This window comes from Megalopta genalis, chromosome 2 (genome assembly GCF_051020955.1).
Source record: "Megalopta genalis isolate 19385.01 chromosome 2, iyMegGena1_principal, whole genome shotgun sequence".
Lineage (NCBI taxonomy): Eukaryota > Metazoa > Arthropoda > Insecta > Hymenoptera > Halictidae > Megalopta > Megalopta genalis.
Window position 1 is genome coordinate 17280921 of NC_135014.1, and position 15090 is coordinate 17296010.

The 15090-nt window shown below is 39.6% G+C and overlaps 1 protein-coding gene across 1 annotated transcript; it reads left to right on the forward strand.

Moving 5' to 3' along the window:
- Nucleotides 1–9050: 9050 nt before the first annotated feature.
- Nucleotides 9051–12514, forward strand: LOC117219246 (uncharacterized). The gene is made up of 2 exons (XM_033468229.2): nucleotides 9051–9333; nucleotides 9447–12514. Exon 2 carries the CDS (start codon nucleotides 10038–10040, stop codon nucleotides 12117–12119), a length of 2082 nt encoding a protein of 693 aa, XP_033324120.2. The 5' UTR covers nucleotides 9051–9333; nucleotides 9447–10037; the 3' UTR covers nucleotides 12120–12514.
- Nucleotides 12515–15090: the final 2576 nt, after the last annotated feature.

A 15090-nucleotide genomic window follows, 5' to 3' on the forward strand; every position in this document is an offset into this window, starting at 1 on the left:
ATTGTTTCTTCTTTTCTCTATTATTTATTTATTTTAAACGGGCAGTAGTATAATTAGTATAATAGTAGTAGCAATAGTATAATTAATTTCGGAGGAGTAGAGAATTGATGAGATATAACAAAGTGTTGAGTCCTTTTAAGCAGATGAATTTAATATGTTGTGCTGAAGAGACTACAATATCGGTAGCTAAGTGACATAGTACGTATGAATTATACGGGGTGTCTCAAAATTATGATACTTTCGGGAAATGAGGGGTTTCTGAGGTCATTTGAGGTAACTTTTTCCTTTGCGTAAATGCAATTCGCGGTTTTGTTTACGAATTATTAACAAAAAACAGTGACGAATGAGAAGTGAACGCTTGGTTGGCGCTAGGCGGCCGAGCCAGTGAGCGAATCTGGGCTTCGTTTCGCGGCAGCCGAGCTCGCTTCTCATTGGTTAGTGTTTTTCGGCGATAACTCGTTAACGATGCCTCGGAGACAATTTTTCTAAAGAAGAAAGTTACCTCGAATCACCTCAGGAACCCCTAGTTTAATTGATCAATTTAACTTGGAAGTAACATAAATTTGGGACACCTTGTATGAAGTTTCGAACGTAAAAGGATCCCTAAAGTTCTTACGAAAACGAAAGCACTATTAGTGATACGATTAACATATGACAGCCGGTCATTGTAAAAAAGGCCAAGTACTGTACTCTGCTGCGTAGTTTTACGTTTTTCAAGGAATTAGATAATTTATTCGGATGAGAATTGTCCCATTCGCCTGACTCGTTGTTCGCAGACAAGGTTCTAGAATCAACGAGAGAGGTTCGCGTAAAAATCCGTTTTTAATGCGACGTTCCAGCCAAGTATTCTCAGGGCCCGATCGATCACTGTCGGTCAGCGGTTTCCTCTCGACTGACAACACGAGTAGATCATTTCAAATCGTGAACACTGTGAAAAGTTCTCTGCCATTCCACTCAATCGACGTTCTCGAGTGAAATAGTTCCTCCATCAACGCCCGTAAAAATAACATTCGTGTTCTGCAGGTCGAAATAATGCTGCTCGCGTTTCTTTTTACAACCCATTTGCGTTCGAGGCAAACTCACCGCTGTCACACGACCCTGAATACCTTGCCCCTTGACGAGATTATCGCTCCGTGACCTCGAATATAGATCGGTGTCGTTAGGGCTTCCGAGCGAAAACGACAGCTTCGCAACTCTTTATCGCGGGTCGTATGAGAATAATGAAAAAAATCGTCGTAGAATTTCTGAGCTGTTGTCAAGAGCACCGTGGAAAATGATGGTCCTCTTAGATTTTGGATTAATGGTTTGACGATTAATTAATGGTTTGGAAGAATTTCTGACCGAGATTTGAAAGCTCGATGATCCATCGAAGAGACTTGGAGGAGAATGATGCCAAAAATACATCTTTGAAAATCATCTGGATCGAGTAAATTAAGTTCTTTGATTGTAAGGGGGAGTTTCTTGGCATCTTTAATGGGGCTAGTTAAGAGACAGAGGAGCGAGGGAAGCGCAGGAATTTGATTTAACAATTTGTAGAAAGCAAATTAATGTTCGTTTGCTTCTACATTTGAGACAGTTTCATTGAATAGCAGTGCATTTACACGAAACCGAGTAATATAATATAATAGTGACTAGATACTATTTTATTACACATTCTTCCATTACTGCATTATGCAATCTCTACCCTTTCGGGTATGCACTTCCCAAAAATGCATCTCTCGAAATCATCTAGAGCGAATAAATTACATTTTTCGATCAAAGTTTGGACGTTGCATCTTGTTGGAACGGAATGCTCGAGAAAGGTCTTACGGACTTTGAAAATTCTCTGTACAGAGTCTATTAACAAAGCATTTTAGATATTTTAGATAATTGTTTCTTCTTTTTTCTATTATTTATTTATTTTAAACGGGCAGAATAAACGCAATAGTATAATTAATTTCGGAGGAGTAGAAAATTGACGAGGTCGCCGATTGTAAAATCGGGGTGCATTCGAGTCTTACTGCATGAAGTTAAACCAAAACGTTTGCAGAAAACGACTAAACGACAGTGGAATTGTTAATTTTATCTAACAACGCTTTGTTCATTCTAAAAAATGGTCATGAGTAGACCGCGGGTTTTTTTTATGCATTTATGGAAAATATCTATATAAGTGAAATATAGAATAGTGAAAAAATAAAAAGAAACTAAGAATGTTGACATGTTAATTACAACTTATTAAAATTATTTGGAACAGAAACGGGATTGCACTTGGCTTCTACGTCTTGCAATTGATGCAGACAATTTTTATTTTGCATGAAGATCCGCAGTCGAATCATGAGACTTCGATGTTATAGTGCTTTATGTTCCAGGATAAAAGGAGCCCAGGGAACTAACTGTTCAAACAGGATATAGTTCGCATCGGCTGTTTCAACGGACAGGAAATTGTTTCACGTGCAAAGATAAGCCGAAGCAATAGATTGAACTTTTTTTCAATGCCGTCTATTAATTTCCTCGGAGAACAGAAACAACGTTATGAACAAACTTTCCTAATTTCATGCGTGAACAACATATCGTTCCTAATTAATAATAATATTTTACAAATACAAGAGAACATTTGGATTAACCCTTTGCACTCGAAGCCGCTTCAACTGTGAATCTAAAGCAATCTTTCTGGCTTATAGTATTTCCATTTTATATGACAAAGTGCATTTTATGCATCTGAAATTGAATCTCGCGATTCATTACAACAGTTACGCTTTTAATAATCTTTTTAAAACTAAACTTTGTGATAATATAAAAATTACCTTGGAACGTGATATAATAATTTTAATCGTGCTTCGGAGTCACCATGCGAGTGCAAAGGGTTAACTAAAACGTACGACATTATCGTTCTAAGAATTTTCTAATTACACTAGTATTGCTTTCTCATTCTATCATCAACAAAATGATCCATAAAAATTGACACTTGCATAAAGATCTGTGATCTATTCGTCGCGGTTCGTTAATTCGGTCTTAATTTTAATCCGATTTCATTGGAAAAGCACAGACACATGGAGAAAGCACAGACACATGAACGGGACACGAGGGTCAAGGCTGCGGTTACAAGCAGCCGCGCGAATTATCGGTTTTCCATTTCCGATCCGCTGCAGAAAGAGATTGCTTGTCACCTGTACTAAATTACACAACAAAAATTATTGTTGCAAAAAGTCGAAGCAACTCGCGACCTCTATAAATCCACCGATCTCAACAATTTTCTCTTAGTCTGTTCGCTCGAGTACAAATCACATTTTATCGTCGCACACGTGTTGCAAAGAAAATCACAAATTTTTGCTACGTGCTACACTCTCAATGGTGCTCTTACCATAAGTAAGATTCATAAAGTTAAAGCATTTTATTTAATGAAATGAGATTTGAAAAGTTCAATCGTATAACATCAATCACAGTTCCAACATTCTTATGCTTCTCGAGACCTAATGAAATTTCAAAGATATAAATTAATTGTCAAATTTTAGCAAATAATTCCCATACATGAATGACGTAACAAAAGCAAAGATCTTCAAACTTGCAAAAAATGCTAAACAAATCTCCTGAAGTGAAGGATAATCTTTCTCGCGGAAAAATGTACACAAAGAGATCATAACTTCCTTAAAAAAGTGCGAGTGTAATATACTCGAAGATCCAGCGGTTTCTTAGCTAAACGGTCGATCCTACAAAATCCGCATCATTCCCACCGGGATATCGAGTCCTGTAAACTCGAACTCAAAGATACCGTGGATTATCGGAAGAGGCATAAGCGATCGCGCTTTGTTTGCCCTGATCCCAAATTTGCACGCGGCCCGGCGCGGCTTTTTTCGAGACAGTTCAGCCTTTAGCCGAAGAAATCTTGCTGGCTGATAGCCTTCGGGGCTTGTTGACTCGAATGCCCTCCCCCGATTTTACGATCGGCGACCTCGTCACGGATTCCGATCGGCTGATCCTCGCGCTCAGATCGCATCTAGGAATCGCCGTGGGACGAACTCGTTTGGGCGAGAACACGCGCCGCGATTCGCACTCTTATCGGCTATCGCTGCCGTCTGGAGAAAATATAATAAAGCTGAGGAACGATGACATTTTGTCACCTTTCCTCCTTACTCTCTTCTGCTTTTACTTTTCTTAACGCTTATCGTTAAGAGAAAATATAATAAAGCTGACGAACGACGACATTGTCACCTTTCCTCCTTACTCTCTTCTGCTTTTACTTTTCTTAACGCTTATCGTCTCGACTGATAGTAAACCCGATTGTAACGCAGCTCTCTTCAATTGTTCTCGAATCCTTTGTGCTTTATTGATCGGATGCATTATAAACCTTCTAGATTTTAAAGAATATTTTTATTTATTATTTTATATATATATTTGTTATTATATATTTTATATATTTATTTATATATTATTTATTATATATTTTATATTATTATTATTTATTATTATATATATATTTATTATTTTCTACAAATTTTCATCTACGTGGCGTCCCAAAATTATGTTACTTCTGGAATATGAGGGGTTCCTGAGGTTATTTGAAGTTACTTTTTGTTTGTAATTGATCGAAGCGTTAATTTATGAGCGAGTTGGAGTCGGCGGAGAGTTGAAAACTTGCTTTATCGACAGGTAACGAAATGGAACATGTCTTATTTATCTTTGTAAATGCACGTATCGCTTCTGTAAAGTAACGATATAATGTCATTATTGATTTCTACTTTTTTTTTTTTTAGATTGGCAAACAGATGAGACTTGTTATTAGGGGATCTGATATTATGCAAAGCGTAACATTGTTTACGGAGAACAATAGAACTGAGAAGCTCGCAAGACATCGCAGCCATTTTTAGATATGCGGTTGCAGTAATGATTAGGTTAATAGGCAGCATATTATGTACTATAAGGAAAAATTCATTCTAACAGATACCGAAGAAGTTACGAACCAATACTGAAATTGAAGGATATGTCACGACTTTCATCTGTTATCTAACTAATTCCTCAGTTATTATATTACTTTGAAACCACACACACACACACACACACACACACACACACACACACATGTTCAGTTTCTAAACAATCAGGAGCATGCTGATCTTTACGGAAAAGAAATATGATTATCGAAATTGAAATATTTTTCTATTATTTCAACTCTTCTAATTGTTTATACAGATTAAATGTATCAGACAATAATAAATCGAACCACGTGACGATTTTAGTCTTACTTCGATGATACCGCGAACGATAAACCTAAATGGTTTCCAATGTTCAACAAATTCCGAATCCCAGATCGCTCCGCTAAAGTTGTAAATTACCATACAAATTGTTCTACAGGTACAGGCAGTAATGATCGAATTACAAAAAGGTGCCCTCGATGATACGAAATGTGCTCGATTAATTCGTCCAATGGGTTTTATGCAAAGAGGAACCGAACAATTGATTCTTTCACCGGAAGATCCGTTCAGCTCGCATTTATATATTTAAAAAGAATTATTTATGAAAATGGCGAGACAGTTACACGCGGATAATTCTATAATCTGTTGATTTAAAAGTTCGCCAGCAGCCGCGCGATTAAACTTCCACAGCGCATAAATAACTTTATATCCATTCATATTTATATAATTTAGTCTGGAGCGTACATTGCAGTATAATATTATTAATGAAAAACCTCCGAGAGCCGTGACTTTCTGGAAATTAATTGTAGCTAGCAGGGAGGATTACTTTCACGTTTGGAGATTCGAATAGCTAATTCTGCAGCTTCGTCATCTTGGGCAGGCCCCAAACTTGCGATATGAATGCACGCTAAGTGACTTAGATGGTCGAACGATAAATCAGATTTAATTAACGCGCCGGGTGTCACCCCACGCCTTTAATTAAAATCAAAATTGCGAAGAGTGTCGCCGAGCGACCGGTAGCAAAATTTATTAATTAACCGGCGATAAAAGCGGCAACGAAATGTTCTGACGCGGCACCGACTGGAAAACCGGCGTTTCACTGTTAATTGAATAGGGGAACGATATCCGGCTCGGCTGCAGATCCGCAACTGTAAGCAACTTGAATTAAATAAAAGTATTTTCAGAGCGCGCGCGGGAATTAACGTGACCGATTTTCTCTCGCCTGTTTTTCGACAGTTTGTTTAAACCGTCAAAGGTAAGCGAGAAAATTCGTTCTCAAAGGATATTGTGCTCCAGGGTATAATGAAACGTCATTTTATCAGGTAATCCGCGGAAATTGTATACCAACCGGCAACGCAAGATGGCGGATCATCTCCGCCGCAATGCCCTATATTTATTTTCGTTATATCGTAAATTATTGATTAAGTTACGAAAGTTATTGACTTCAATCGGCGGCCCGCTTGTCATTCAAAGTGTACTAAAACGACGAAAAAAACTCGTATAATAGATTTTAATAGTTCGTTGCAAAGTGGAGGCTTCAATTTTGAAATCCACAATGATTTCAGTTTCTACAAAAATGTTTCCAGGTCAGTGCAGATATTTATATTTGTGTAATTTTTGCGTATGAAGAATATGTTGCGTTCACCATTTCACTCGCGGCAACAAGGTAAACATTATTTTCTATAGAAACGAACGATTAAGAATGCGAAAGTAGTGACTTCGTGTTTTAAAATCAGCTAAGAAAGATTGCAGTACGATTTCTTTTCACGAAGTTACAGCAGTTCAAATGTACACGTCTCGATAGCCTACGCGTTTCATGAATCCTAAAGATCGATATAATTCCAATTTCTTTCCATAAATCCTGTAAAATCTCTGTCCACGTAAAGAGTCATGGCCCAATTACAATTGTACGAAGTCGAACCCCGCAACAACTATACGGAGTAATTATATCGAGTCGCAGGCGAGGGAGAAACTTCGGAATCGAGCACAGAGGAAACACCATCGAAGGAAGAAGTGGTAGAAAAAATAAAGGGTGGAAATGAAAGGGTGATTAAGGAGGAATAGTCCCCGGGAATTAGGGGTGAGGTATGAAAACAGGCTCGTTTCGGCCGCGTGATTGTCCGGCAATGTCCGGAGCAACAATTCTCGACTTAATGACTTGTCATGCGGCTGACGTCGAGGGCCCCGCAAATTACGGTATAAACGTCCCCTCGAAATGCTCGGGGCAAACATCCGCGGGGCACAGAAAAACTCCGGCGAAACTCCGCCTTTATGTCTCCGAGAGGAACTTCAGCAGAGGGACGTCGCGCCAGCCGAACGGATGTTCGTTCATCGCCGGATGTAGTGTGAATCCTCGAAGAAAGGTGAGATATTCGTTCGTGGAACCAGCAAGGTGCAATAATTTCTTCCTAATTCGCGGTGAGATTGCGCACAAGAGTGGACAATCTGGAAAGAGAAGATACGATTATTTGTTTTTATAGTCACCGATTGTCAACAACTATTGGGTCGGCAACTAAGTAATTGCCGATTTCAGTTATAGATGTCTCTCACTCCCATTTTTATGATATCCGTAAATGTTGTATTATAAAATTATTATTATTATTATTATGTTATTTTTTATTATCCGTGAATGTTAGCAACTGGACAAATTGAATGCAGCGGTCAAGGAAAAGCGACCAGAATTGGTCAATCGTAAAGGTGTCATTTTCCAGAAGGACAATGCTAGGCCGCACACGTCTTTGTCCACTCGGCAAAAATTGATGGACATTGGTTGGGAATCGATGTTACACCCACCATATAGTCCTGATCTCGCGCCATTGGATTACCACTTATTTCGATCCCTGGACAACTCCCTTCGTGGTAAAACTTTTAACGATGATGACGCTGTAAAATCTCACTTAACTCAGTTTTTGGCCGAAAAGGATCAGACTTTCTACGAGCGTGGAATTTTCAAGTTGTCGGAGAGATGGCAAAAGGTCATCGAACAAAATGGAAAATACATTACAGATTAAACTTCGTTCCAAGTAAAAAAAATTTTTTATTTCGTCGAACAAATCGGTAGTTACTTAGTTGCCAACCCAATATAAAAAGAAACGAGCCGCAAGGCTCAAATAATCGTATCACCTCTTCTCAAACTGTCCATTTTTGTGCGCAATCTGAGCGCGAATTAGGGAGAAATTACTGTGTCTGTTAGATTAAGTCTCTTAATCGTTCAATTGAACTCTGCGCTCGAAATCATTTTAACTGTAACTCCGAAATAATTTTCCTGTCTTATAGTATCTCCATTTGATATAACAAAGTGCATTTTATGCATATGAAATTGAGTCTTGCGACTTATACAACGGTTACACTTTTAACAATTTTTTAAACCTGAACTTACATAATATAAAACTTATCTTGGAACGTGATATAACAATTTTTTAGTGGTGCCTCAAAGTCGCCGCTCGAGTGCAAAGGGTTAATGTTGACACAAGCAATTATTCCAATGAATCACTTAATTTGTTTGCAATCAGAAACGTTCAAGCTCGTATAATAAATAAATATGGTCTAAAGCATATCGTGTTTGGTCTCATTTTAATTGAAAGAATCTGATCAATATATTAAAAAAATTTTCATTCTCGAAGAATCGTGGTCCCTTCGAACTGTACAATTTGATTCTCCAGTATTTCTAAGTATCGTTAATGATAATGGAGATATTGCTTAGTAACAGCTTTTCGGCGGATCACCCTGTATAAGATCCTTCGGAGAAGGGAAGCACAGTGTTGATATCGCGGTTATGCTGAAAACACAGTTGCAACGACCAGCCCGTGAACTTTGTGCAGGAAGAATTTCAGTAATTAGATTAATAGGGCGATAAGCTAATGGAGTTTAATGGCGGTGTCTCCTGATGAAGAGAAGAAAAAGGACGTTGATGGAGAAAAATGTGAAGTTAAATGGCCCTCCTCGCGGAGGATTAAACGCACGTTCGCGATCCGTTGCGGATGCTTTCGTTCTTCTTCATGATACCGTGCAAACTTCTTCCGTACAAAATTCTCTGTGAAAGAAAATTTTTTTTGTTTTGAAGTAGACGCGAAAGTCTGATAATAGAGATAGCAACGATGTAATATTAAAATGTCCTTACAGCGTTACAATGTACATTTTTCTATGCTTTTTTTCAGCGCTTCCCCGAGGGTTTAAATATTCTATTCGTCGACTACGCCGACGCGAAGTTACCTGGAAGCCTACGAAGTTGCCGAAGCTAACGATACCATCCTTCCGTTTCGCGGCGTCATCGTACGGTCTCGCGGCTTCGTCGATAGCCGGTTGTTTCGAGATTCGCCGCGCGAAGCAGCAGGTCGTTTGTCTGTGTTTTCTATCGCGGAGTTCGCGGGAAAATGAGGGATAACGTTGTGCTCGAGCCTCGAGCCGGCTCTCCTTTTATAGCCCCCGAGGAGCGTCGAACCAGGTGATTTATGACAGTTTCGTGTTCCGAGGCGTCTCTACAGTCGCTATCGATTGGTTCGAGGTTTCGAGTCCTCTGCTTAGATTCCGATCTGACGGGCATTCATATCACTATAGCTCGCTTCCGGCGAGCCGTTGCTGAATACCCACGTTTTGTTTATTCGTTTCGCGACGACCGGGGCCGGAAATCGGGGGACACCGCCATTTTGGTACCGGATCACTGTTGCGGAGGAGTATGTACGGAATTCAACGAGACACCGAGCTTGTTGCGAAGCTGTTATTTAAGATTCCGAATGAAGAATTAAAGGGAGTACAATATTTTGTGGTTTTAGAGTGAATAAACTAATATCAGCTTAACCGTGCTTATTTATTGAAATCATAAAAGAGAGGTCATGAAGAGAACACAATGATAATAACAATTTCGCGATCTCCAAAAGTTATAGAATAATATTTCCAGTCAAGAATACGATCAACCAAATACTAACATTACATAATAACATTAACGCGAACACTAAAGCTGCAAACGAAGCAACGAAGAGGAGCGTAACATCTTGGAATAACGTGGCAATGCTTCTTTATCGTCGTCAACTAGAAACGAGCTACTAGAACCATAACGTGTGCAACAAGAAGATCGCTCCAAACGAACGATGTGAACAAACGTCTCTCGTACTGTTTCGCCGACGTCGTCGCCACGAGCATCGCGGGACCATGAAGACGTCATTGATGTATTCGATACTGTTTTGCATGGTGGTTCAGTTACGGTCCGCGTCGCCTCTGGGAATCGCCTCTCTGCACAACAGATTGCATTATTTCATGGCAGCCGCCGGTCCCTCGATCGACCAAGAGACCGAGAACCTGAAGAGGATCCTAAGTTTCATCAACAAGTCTCCAGAGTTCCGTCCCTTAACGCTGTCAGTGGTGTTGCCGAGATTTCGTTCGAGCTTCGTCGATTTCCTGCTCGAATACGTCAACGAGAGCTCGATGGAGGCCTTCAAGGTCATGTTCCGGGATCTGTCATCGACAGAGACCCTGTCGAATCGAACGCAGCTCACGTGGATCATCTTCGCGAGAGATCTATACAACCTCTACGCGTACATCTATTGGCAGCCGGGACTTTGGAAGAGCAGCAATCAGTATCTGATATTCATTACGAGCAGAAAAGTCACGCTGGACTGGAGAGGCTTGCTGAAGACGCTGTGGCGGAAACACAGGGTCTACAGAATCATGATCGTGTCTTTGCGCGATAAATTTCGCTGTCTCGTTGGGTTTAGACCGTTCGAGATCAAAGATGGCGAATTTGGAGACGTTAGGAAGCTGTGTTTTCAATCTGCCGCGACGAAGGGCCCCGTCTTCAACGTGTCTTCGAATCACCCTGAAGAGAATCGTGTGACGACGTTGAAGCCTGTCGAAGCACGAGAGGAGATACTGAACGAAAACACTCGCTTGTTTGAGACCTTTCATAACTTGAACAACTATCCCTTGAACGTGCTAGTCTTCGAATCCTTGCTGTCGGGGATCGGCTACGACGATCAGCACCGGCTGAAACTGTTCAAGGTAGACGGATACGTAGTTTACGCCCTGGAGGACGCCCTGAAGTGTAAGTTCCGCATGAACTTCATGAGGAAATTTGCCTGCAAGATGAACGATCCTTTCGACAAGTCGCTGAAAGAGATCGAGAACGGAAACGCGGAGATGGTGATCACCGGGTTCTTCGTCAAGCAGTATCCCAGACACACGAAGTTCCAGTTCACGTCCTCCATGTACGAGGACAAGCTGTGCTTCCTGTCGCCGGATTCCGGCCTGGTGCCTAAAGCCTACATGCCGTTCATGCCCTTCGAGAAGGACCTGTGGGCCGTGCTGATGATATACAACGTTCTAGTCACTTTGCTGTGGCGTTTCTTGAAGAGTGTCAGCCCGGCACATCGTCGGACAAAGGTGGCTGAGCAGGTTGGGATGAGTTCTCTCTGTGATGAATCTAGGAGACACCTGAACGAGATGGCGGATGGCTCGCCGATGGCTTCGAAGCCTAGAAGAGGACCACCGGAAATGCCGGAGCCGATGCTAAAGTTCTTCCATTTCGTCGAACAACTCTGCTATCCTTTCCCGAGGGAAGAGACCCATGCGCAAAGGTTCCTGCTCGCCGGCACGCTGTTCTTCGGACTCATAGTGAACGGCGTCTATCAAAGCGGTCTGGTCTCCAGTTTGAGCAAGCCCTTCCACTATCCTCAGCTGCGCACGCTGGAGGACGTGATAGGCTCCGAAAAAATGCTGATCACCAAATACGCGAATCTGAAGACAGCCTTTTTGGACGACACGCCGGTCGGCACGAAGCTCCAACAGATGATCCACGTGATCTGCACGCGGAGGGAGACGAAAGCTCTGGTCGCGTACGATAATAAAATCGCCATTACCAGGTATTACAGCATGCTGCTCGGCGATTACGCGTACTACGACAAGGATGGCAACCCGTTGATCTACGTGGTCGACGAGTTTCCCATGAACTATCGCGTGTCCTATGTCATGCGGTCACCATCGCCTTATGCAGAACGGGTGAACTTCGTCTTGCTGAGGCTGAACGAGGCCGGGCTCCCCGACTTCTGGATCAAGAAGACGTTGCTCAAGCTGACGATCGCGAAGATGAGGCGGAAGCTGAAGAACGAGAAGAGGAAGATCATACTCACTCTGAGCCATTACTCGCTCACGTTTTTGCTGCTGCTTGCTGGCTTGATCGGCTCCGGTGTCATCTTCTTCGTGGAAGTCTATATGGCTGGACGAGCTAGATTTGGTTGACTAGTTATCGTAGCGAATTTAGGGGAGGTAACTGATCGTAGGCTGAAGACTTTTTGTTGTTTATGGTTGGGGGAAAGCTTGGCGAATTGGCTACACGATCAAGAGATTAAACTTTTACAGGCCGGAGCTGTGTGTAGGAGTTAAAAACTTGATTATATAACAGAGAATTGTGAATGGATATGTGGGACAGGATATTGCTATTACTGAAAATTGCTTATGTTATTATTATAATCATATTACTAGTACTGTTACTAATAATGTTATTAATTATATTGGTAATTGTATTACTAGTATAATTGGTTATGTATAATAATTGGTAATTCTATTACTAATATAATTAGTTATGTATAATAATTGGTAATTATATTACTAATATAATTGTTTATGTATAATAATTGGTAATTATGTTACTAATATTGCTAATGTGACCAATGTTATTAATGTTACTCATATTACTCATACTACTAATATTACTCATATTACTAATATTATTAATATTACTAATATTACTTATTACTAATATTACTAATATTATTAATATTACTCATATTACTAATATTACTAATATTATTAATATTACTCATATTACTAATATTACTAATATTACTTACATCACTAATGTTACTATTATTACTAATATTACTAATACTACTAATATTACTGATATTATTAATGTTATCAATGTTATTAATATTACTAATGTCACTAATAATACTAATGTTGGAAACTCTAGCCATTGATTTGATAAGATTGTACGTTATAGAGTGTATGAAAAATAAGTGAGTTGAACGTATGCTAGTGAAAACAAAGTATATTATAAGAATTAGATAAAAAATAAAAAGGAAATGAACAAAGTTAAATAGAAGACAAATACAGAATGTAGAATATGATGAAATGATACGAGAAAAGGAGATGAATATGAATGTCGTGAAGCGCGCAAGTGTGACGAAGGTGAAACTGCGAAGCGTATAGTAATAAACTAGATCGAGCGATCAGTGATGGTTACAGAGCTATAACTACGTGAAAGATAAACTTTACTGATCCTAAAATGTGCTAGTAAACGCTGAGATTAGAGATTACAGGAGATTACAGGATTACAACTGATGCGCTCGCGTTTTGTGGTCACGATTTATACCGTCGTGGACCATCGGATAGAACAGGGGCAAGAGTGGGAGTTTTGAATATTGGAAGCACTAGGCAGCACAGAACGTTCGTCATAGTGAACGAGGGCAATGTCCCGTACTGCGCGGGAGGCGATGGAAAACGAGTAAGGGATTACGATATTAGGATTATTGGAAGGATAACCCGGGCACGACAAGTGCACCGTGATGGTATAAACATGCGGCTGTTCAATGTGCATTATTACAGGTCATTTACCCGGGCTGACATCCAGTTCGATCAGCCGAGTTCGATGCCGCCTACAAAATAGTGTCAGCGTTCTTATACGTTGGCCCAGTTGTACGTGCAAGGAATGGTTTTGCGATTGTTTCGGGTTTAGAGAAAAATTATTAGATTATAATTTTGAACAACTAATATTACTAATATCGCTCATATCATTAATATCACTAATATCACTAATATTACTAATATCACTAATATCACTAATATCACCAATATCACTAATATCACTAATACCACTAATATCACCAATATCACCAATATCATTAATATCACCAATATCACCAATATCACCAATATCGCCAATATCGCCAATATCACTAATATTACTAATATCACTAATGTCATTAATATCACTAATATCACTAATATTTTTAATATTATTAACATAAAAGGTAATTCTTCTATTTTGTATTGTTATTCCAACCAACTGATATTTTCACGCAATTTTCTACATGTTGTCTAGTGGATTAGCCTTTCACACATTTAAAACATTTCAATTTGTCTGATCCGATTTTGAAAAAGTGTCCGCAAAGAGTAAATTGTTATTTTTGTCGAATTGGTAAACGAAGATCAACTTCACGTTTCATCAAAGATTGCAAAAAAATTTACAGATGTAACGATCTTACAGATTGCGTGCGTCGTTCACATCTGTTGTAGAATAATCACTCCAAAGCTCCATTTTTTTAATCAACACAAAAGCTGTTTGGTTATTCAGTGTGGTTTCGTACGATTTACCGAGACAGGATATTCTGCACGTCATAAAGTGAGATATATTTTATTGTGGCTATAAAAGGTTGGAGAATCTTGCTGTTGGAATACAAACAGCTGAATCAAGATGGCGGATAGATTGTTACACGCACACTTTAATATTTCGACGTTACGCTATTTCGCATTCTTGCTCCCGTTTAAGTATGGGGAATTCCGAGGTAGCGAACGAAAACTTTGCTCCAGTTTCAGGAAAGCATAAACATATTTCTCGGATATCCGAATCGTGGTCCCCTAAGATGCTATATCGCAGCTTTATTTCACAGCTACATAAAACTTTCAGATAATTATGTCGAGGTGGTTGGGTTCGAAGAAACTTCCGAGTTACCTTGTCCATTAAGGAATTACCAACTTGTTGTACTCGTACTGTTAGCTGCAGCTGCATTTATTATAGAAAATGAACGGCCCTGAAAGTATTGCCATCACGCGACGTCTCGTCATAAATCCATTTTACTCTATCCATTTGGTTCATAGATATTAACAAACATTCAGTGGAAAATATTTATCTTATTCAATTGACGGAAAGATTAATTCTATATGATAAAAGTTTCTTTACTGTGAAAACAAATTTCAAACAGCTACTGCGGCGTTTTTAGTACACGTATCGGCCACTTCATAATTTCAGTTGCGTTTCATTCAAGTTAAAACATAGATCACATTGTCACAATAAATATAACAATTAAATATAGCAGCGAACAATTCATTGTTACCTATTTTTCTATGTCTTTAAACAAAAATTCGGTACTATTACTTACTTTTACATTGCATTCCTCTTCGTTTCCTCCATTCCCCTCTGCCATCGTTG

What these genes read in the sequence shown, in the direction of transcription:
- LOC117219246 (XM_033468229.2), top strand. Translation starts at nt 10,038, where the DNA reads ATGAAGACGTCATTGATGTATTCGATACTGTTTTGCATGGTGGTTCAG.